This window comes from Pinus tabuliformis, chromosome J (genome assembly GCF_031772625.1).
Source record: "Pinus tabuliformis cultivar Carrire ecotype Pingquan chromosome J, CPIR1, whole genome shotgun sequence".
NCBI lineage: Eukaryota > Viridiplantae > Streptophyta > Pinopsida > Pinales > Pinaceae > Pinus > Pinus tabuliformis.
In genome coordinates this window covers 1,615,711,410-1,615,719,602 of record NC_142295.1, presented here as the reverse complement: position 1 = coordinate 1,615,719,602, position 8,193 = coordinate 1,615,711,410, and the positions used below count along the sequence as shown (strand labels likewise).

Sequence of the window (8,193 nt, the reverse complement as noted above, 5' to 3'; positions counted from 1 at the left end):
TTCAGAGAATAATAACAGTTGGGGAAATACTCATGGATTCGGGGCTATTTCCCAAGCTGACAAAGTTCTACAAACCCACAATGCAATCTCCATGAAGCTCATATCCTGGAATGTAAGAGGACTCAACAGTCCCTCTAAACACAGAATGATAAAAAACTTGATTATGCAAGAACAACCAGCAGTAGTCTTTCTCCAAGAAACAAAAAGCAGTAGCACAATGATAGACAAGCTCGGCAACAAAATATGGGCAGGTAGTAGGCCAATATCAGTAGACGCTTCAGGGGCGTCAGGCGGTTTGGCCATTTTATGGAACCCGCAGATTGTTATGTTGGACAATTTCCATGCCACTCTCCATCTTATTCAAGCCACCTTCCATCTCATAGGCACCAACATTCATGGGCACCTCACCAATGTATATTTCCCTCAGTCGATTCAGCAAAAATTGGACCTCCTGGATACGATCTCCCTCCTTAACGCAAATAGACTCTTCCCCTTGTGGATTGGAGGGGGTGATTTCAATATCATAAAATCAATGGAGGAAAAACAAGGGGGCAGAGTCCGGCTCGACAGCGACAGCAATGGCTTCAAGCAATTCATACAGCACAATCAGCTCATGGACATTCCTACCTCCAATGGTATCTTTACTTGGTCCAACAAGCGCAAAGGAGCCCACCAAATTGCCTCAAGGCTGGACCGATTTTTAATTTCTGACAATTCGATCCACCTCGGAGGAGACTTCAGCACCTCAATCATTCCTCAAAGCGGCTCGGATCACTGGCCAATTCTGCTTCATTGGTCAAGACCAGGTCATGGCTGCAATCGTCCCTTTCGATTTGAAGCCTTTTGGCTAACAAACAGCAAATTAAAGGATGTTGTCACTCAAGCCTGGACATCATATTCACCACCAGCGGGAGCCAAGATGTATCAGTTTCAAGAAAAGTTAAAACATCTGAAACAAGTTCTAAAAAGATGGAATCGCACTTATTTTGGCAACATACAGGAGAGCAGACAAAAGCTGGAGCAGCAAATGAAAGAACTTCAACAAAAATTCATTCTGGCAGGACGCACAGAAGAACAAATTCAACAAGAGCAGAGCCTTAGGAGTCAGATAGAAGAGCGCCAACAACAAGAGGAAATTTTATGGAAACAAAAATCCCGAATAAGCTGGCTGAAAGGAGAGAAAAACACAAAGTTCTTCCACAAAACTACCATACAAAGGCGCATGCACAACAAAATTACCTTTGTCAATAATCAACAGGGTGATAGAATAGAGGTTCATGAAGAAATGGAAAAAGAATTTACAGGCTACTTCAAGGACATTCTAAAGGAACCTGAAGTCAATCAGGATGAGGCAATCCAAGCCATCACGCAGCACATTCCCAAAATAATCAATGAGGACCACAACAATCAGCTACTCCAACCTGTTACACTGAAGGAAGTAGAAGAAGCCATGGCCCAACTCAAAGATGGCAAAGCACCAGGGCCAGATGGATTTACAGCCAACTTCTTTCATGAATTTTGGGAGCTCATTAAAGTTGAAGTATGGAATCTAGTGGAAGAATCCCGAAGCATGCATTGGGTCCTCCCTGCCCTCAACTCAACTTTCATAGCCTTGGTACCCAAAGAAGCAGCCTCCAGCAAGCCTGAGAAATACAGACCAATAGCGTTATGCAATGTGATATACAAACTCATTTCAAAGGTCATTGCAAACCGTCTCAAGCCGCTACTACCAATGCTAATCTCTCCAGAGCAAATGGGGTATGTCGAGGGAAGGCAGATCATGGATGGAATAATTCTCTCAAATGAAGTCATACATTCTCTAAAGCTCCTCAAAAAACCAGGTATGCTTCTCAAGCTCGACCTTTCCAAAGCCTTCGACAAACTTAGCTGGAATTATATTCATAAAATGCTCTTAGCTTTTGGTTTTAATGCAACCTGGACCAGATGGATCATGAACCTCATAACTTCTCCAAGTTTTTCTGTCTTACTGAACGGATCTCCCTCACCTCCCTTCAAATCCTCCCGTGGCATTAGGCAAGGGGATCCTCTCTCGCCATTTCTCTTCGTTTTAATGGCTGAAGGATTAAGTAGGCTCCTCAAATCAGCAGTATCCTCCCAAGCTCTCAAAGGATTATCCCTCCACGGCCGCCCTCCCCAGACTCATCAACAATTTGTTGATGACACTCTGCTCTTCGGGCATCCCTCTGTTAAAGAAGCCTCCGTATTCAAATCTCTTCTAAATATCTTTGCTGAAGCTTCCGGCACATCCATTAACGCCACCAAATCCCAGCTCTTTTTCTTCAATACTCCCCCCTCCACGCAAAGGAACATTTCCAGAACTCTGGGATTCACAATCTCCCATTTGCCTTCTAAATATCTAGGAGCCCCCCTCTCTGATTCAGCGATCAAACAAGTGTCTTGGAGGTCACTTCTGGACAAACTTGAATTAAAGCTTTCCTCATGGACTTTCAGGGCTCTAAATCTAGCTGGTAGGCTTGTCCTCATTAAATCAGTACTACAAGCAATGCCGCTCTATCTCTTCTCCATCTTGGCAGCTCCAAAAGGGATACTGAAGGCTATTCGCATTCTGCAATGCAACTTCCTCTGGGGTTCCACTACCTTAAATAGGAAGTGGGCTCTTGTCAAATGGACAGAGGTGTGCAAAACCAAATCAGAGGGAGGGTTAGGACTTCGGGATCCGCTTCAAAGCAATAACACAATGGGGGCTAGAATATGGTGGAACTGGGTCTCCAAGCCAAACTCCCCTTGGGCTCAATTATGGCAAGAAAAATATGCCAGGGGCAGCTGCTGGAGTGACCTCATCAGAATCAATCCCACGGTGCAAGGTTCACTCATCTGGAACAATGCAAAAACGCAGAGCCGCTTCATTCAAGAACACAGCTTTTGGGAAATACACTCAGGGACTGCCGCCAGATTTTGGGAGGACTCTTGGCAACAGCTCCCAAAACTCGCAAATTTGTTCCATAAACCTCTTTGGCAGGTTCATATGAAGCAAACAGGTATTACCCAGGTACACCAGTTCTGGCAGTCTTCCTCAAATCATGATTTTCAAACATGGAAACCAGCGCAACAATGGCAAATAGATTGGCAAGGAGAAACATACACAGAAATAGAACAAGAACTCAAAGAAAGGAGAATCCGCCACTCCAATCAGCAGGACAAATTACGTTGGGGTTATACAACCAGGGGCACCTTCACCACTAAAGAAGCTCACCATCTGCGATATTCCAATCTCCAAGAGGAAAAAGATCAAATTTGGGAGAAAGTCTGGCACAAAGGGCTATGGCCCAAGATCTCCACCTTCATATGGCTATTAAGCAAAAGGCGCATCCTTACTTGGGATAACCTAATAAAAAGAGGATTCATTGGGCCCTCCAGATGCCCAAACTGCAATACTAATAATGAAACTATCAGTCATCTAATGGAAGACTGCCCCCTAGCAAAACAGATATGGAAGAAAGTCGAAAATTGTAATATGAGAGCAATCCCTAGACAGGCGGACGTCACGGAAAATATAAGAAACTGGGCCAAAAATCCATTCAAATGCCAGATTCTAAACTCTCTGTGGAACATCATTCCCGGCTTCCTGTACTGGACTCTGTGGAAAGAGCGCAACCACCGAATTTTCAACAACACCTACCGATCCATGGATGATCTCTGGCTCACCCTCAAACAAAATATACAGGAAACCTTGGCCATCCGAATCTGGAATGAAACTGACATGCCCGAGATCCCACAAGAATGCAGAATACTGAAGGAATGGGATCTTGATCTCAAGCCCCTGGTCAAGGCAAAAACCTCCCCTTGCTTCATATCTGCCTCTCCTTCATCCTGGTCCCCTCCTGCCTTAAACTCCTACAAGATAAACTTCGATGGCGCTACCAAAGGCAACCCCGGCCCTGCAGGCTTCGGAGGGGTCATAAGAAATCATTCAGGAGATGTGAAACTCTTGTATTTTGGCACATTAGGCAAAAACACCAATAATGCCGCAGAGCTGGAAGGACTATGGAAAGGAATATGTTTAGCTGAACAATATAACCTCTCCCCCCTTGAAGTTGAAGGGGACTCGCTCATACTAATAGAAGCAGCCAAAAGAATACAAGCTGGCGCCAGAGCTGTCAAAATTGCAAAAAGTTGGAGGTTGCTAAGTCGTCTGGAATCCCTGGAGGAAAAGCTCCTCATTCCCCACAACATAACCTTCAAGCATGTCAGAAGATCAGCAAACCAGGTGGCAGATCGGTTCGCTAATCAAGGAGTGGCTCAATCGATAACTTACTTCTCGGGTGCTCTGGATATGGTTGAAGATGATCAACTTAAGAAAGAATGCATCTCTCTGGTGCAAAAAGATCTCCTTCTCCCGGATGCGGGTGTTAATGGAGTTAATGCCGCGTGTTAATGGAGTTAAGGGGCATGTGGCTTGTCACATGGGCAACTGTCAGCCCGGACAAGCCACGCCACTCCACGACGAAGGCCCCTTAAATTCGCCGGAAGGCGAAGCAATGGGCGCGTTTGAAATGGTTTATGCGGAGGGGAATGTCGTTGGACTGTCCAGTCGATTGCAGGGGAATGCTGTGGGAATGTACAGTCGATTGCAGGCGCCATTCAATGCGCTGCAACATCCGAGGAATATGGGAGCTATTAAGGTTGCAACCCAAACCACTCTGCCGCCATTCAAGCCATTTGAGTGGGTGTTAGCCTGGTGTAAGGTTTCTCAGGGGAATTCTGGTGTAGGAAGCAATTGTCAGATGTCCAGGGAAAGGCTCAGGATGAGCAGTCGCAGAGGAGGGTCACGGGGTCGTTCTGCCTCTCAGAGGCCTGAGATTTCACCCTCCTCTTCAGTAGAGATCACCTCTGAGCAAAACAGGCCTCCGGGCAGCAATGTTAGAGGAAGCTGGGGCATTCCGGAGTGTGGTCACACGGAACACCCGGCCATTCGTTACAGAATCCCCTGCGCATTTGCAAACAATACTCTCATAGTTTCGGTTACCGTGGAGCATTGCAGCAGTATTCGGGGGCGTTTGGAAACTGTGAATGTACCGAGGGTGGATATGGAGACTCCCACTGTCGACTTCAGGCGTCCAATTCAGAAGGATGAAGCCGGCCCCAGTGAACCTGTTCAGAGGAGCTCACGCCAGGAAAAGGAAGACTCGGAAAAGCTCAAGGGTCCTGCAAAAGATGAGCCTCACACCACGGATGAAGACTAACTCAGAAGACGCCAAGTCTGTGCGGCAAGGAATGAATCTCTCTGACCATCTCATTTTGCTTACTTTGTATGTTTGTCATGGGGTTTATGTTCGCAGTGTCGGTCCAAATCACCATAGTATTAGTCCACGCGTCAGTCTACATGTTCACCGTGTCGATTTCTATATACACCGTGTCGAATTATGTTCACCGTGTCGAGTTATGACTCCATCGTGTCGATTTCTGTATTCACCGTGTAGTATTAGGTATCCATCGTGTTGCATCATGTATCCACCGTGTCAGCAGGAAGGTAAACTGGTCTCTCTGCAAGTTTAGCTATGACTGATATCTTCATGGAAAATCTCTTTGAAGAAACAGGGCCTCAGCCCAGATGTAATTTTTGCTGTAATTTTGGCATTTTTGTAATATAATTAGCTCAGTTTTAACGAGAAAAAAAAAGATATTATGAACAACATGGAATATGTTTCATAGGAAATGAGGCACTTCTGTATGTGATTTTTCCATATTGAATTTTAAGGAAGCTTAGGGCCACCAGGAGAGGAGATCAAGCCCAGAACAATTGTAGTTCATTTGCAGAGTTTGGAGAGTCATATTAGGGTTTTTGGATGCTATAATTCCATTGAAGTAGGTTTCAGGAGATGTAGAACATTGTAAATTGTACCTTTTTTCCATTTTGAGAAAATGCAAAGGCCCAAGCCATAGAAGCTGGACCAAGGAGATGTATCCTAAGAGGGGCAAACTCTTTTATAAAAACACTGTGTTAAGTGTTTTTATTGATGATTTGTTGTTCATCTACTTGTTGTTGTTCAACACTTGCCTTTCATTCTATTTTTCTCAAGGATCTAACATAAAACTTGACATAAAATTACATGTTTCTATTTACAAACACCATAAAGGAACCATGCACATGAAGCAATTGACAAGCATATTTTTATAAATTTGAAGTTGAAATTAGCACAGCAAAACTAACATTCAGCTACAGATCATGTTGCTAAGAAAATTAATGCTAAATGGGATAAAATTGATGCACAAATCATTCAACTTGAAAGGTCACTTGTCAAGGCCATTGGTGAACTCAGAAATGTTATTATCTGCTTATCATCAAATCACCAGGTACACAAATGCATAAACATCATGATTATGGACATCCTTGAAGCCTATGACTCACTCATGAGTCAAGACTGGTCTAGTAAATTACAAGGGTATTTTGCAACAGATTGGTCACAATTATAGCTTCCATATATGGGCAAAAACAACCAGATACAAGTGGAAAGTGAACCCTACATGAAATATATTGTGACGCCACTTGAGGGTCATAATGAGTTTTGTTGGGCAGTAAAAAGGGTCTTTCTCACCTCTATTTACCCTACATTAATTATCAATCCAGGTATGATTTGTTATCTCAAGGAGTGTACTCAGTCTGAGGCGGTCACTTGTCAAGAGTAATGCTAGTAGTATAGTGCTTTTACAAGAATAAATAAATGCTGGAGAAAAACTCTAAATGTAATGGCAAGAAATGGAAATGCTTTGTAACTAAATCATTCATTTAAGAAACTACAACACTTCATCAATGAAGGGTGCAGTAACAATAACTCTTCCCTTTTTAAACTAATGCAAATGGAAAGCAATCAAAGAGAGTATCTCCAATCTGGGAACCAGACAGCAATAGTCAATGTTCACTATAGTGGCAAACCATTCTATTCACACCAAAACAATTACTTGAAATGATAATTCAATTAACAGAAAAGGGAACAACAACTAATATGTTTGAAAAGATTGAACAACAAGCTTTAACTTTCAGAAATGAATTAGACAACAATCGTAAGGAATTAAGCAACAATCTTTAACTTCAAAAATGGTTGGAACAACAAACTAAAGTAAGTCTACGAAATGTTGAACAACAACTGAATCGAAGGTAAACACACAGCAAACTAAATCAAATGTTAACACACAACAAAGTTATAATGATGGAACTAGTAATCTGAGTCTTTAGCATAATAAATATTAACCACTGTGATAAAGAAACAAAAATTGCGGTTACAATGGAATGGAAATCCAAATGAATAGAAATCACACTTAGAGGTAAACCGTGGCTAAATAAACAATAATACTGATCTGTAAATGCACAACACTATTACTTTGTAAACGAACAGTAATGTTAATCTATAAAGGAACAACAATGTTACACAGTAATGCCAATCTGTAAGGGAACAACAATGCGATATCATTTCAGAATGGACAGCGTAACCTTTTAGTTGCAGAAGATAACCTTACTATTCAAATATGAATGAAATATGACAGAGCCAGTACATGAAATGATAAGGAATAGCATATTACTGAATGAAGCAAGTAAAAGAAATCAAACCACACACGACTTGGAATTGGAAAATAATGGTACAGGGAGCAAGTGATCCACTAGGGCTGGGCCCTTAGCCTCCAGGGACGCACTACTGTGGTTACTCCAGAATCAAATATGGAACAACAACAAATTTTATATATTAATCATGGAAAACAGAGTTACAGTAATCACTCTTTTAAAGAGAGTCGATGATCAAAGTTTGGTTTACAACAATAGATTCTATAAAACAACAATTGTCCGCCCCTTGGGCTAGCAATGTTATCCCTTTTTATATCATCCAGGTGGAAATATAAAAGATACAGATATTCTCAAGGTAGCGATCCCTCAGGATCAAAGGATCCTGAGGGATTCGCCATATTGTTATCCTTCAATTATCTCTTCGTCCTCTTGCATTGATTTGGTATTTCTTCTTCCTTTTCCTGGCTTATGAGCTCCGATCCAGATTGTCTTGTCTGGATTCGATTCCCTGTCAAAGGGACAACAGTTGGTTTCGCCTTGTCTTTTCCTTTGAAATGGCGATCTTTCATTTTCTTCATTTTCTGCATAGAAAAAGGTAATAATTAGTTATTCCACGTTACTCACAGATCTCTTAAACTTTATCATAATCCTTC

The 8,193-nt window shown here is 42.4% G+C and overlaps 1 protein-coding gene across 1 annotated transcript; it reads left to right on the top strand.

Annotated features, from left to right (window-relative positions):
• Positions 1 to 217: 217 nt before the first annotated feature.
• LOC149233673 (uncharacterized) lies at positions 218 to 4,417 on the top strand. Its single transcript, XM_089382258.1, has 2 exons — positions 218 to 1,758; positions 2,473 to 4,417. The coding sequence occupies exons 1-2, from the start codon at positions 218 to 220 to the stop codon at positions 4,415 to 4,417; spliced, it is 3,486 nt and encodes a 1,161-aa protein (XP_089238384.1).
• The last annotated feature ends 3,776 nt before the right edge of the window (positions 4,418 to 8,193 follow it).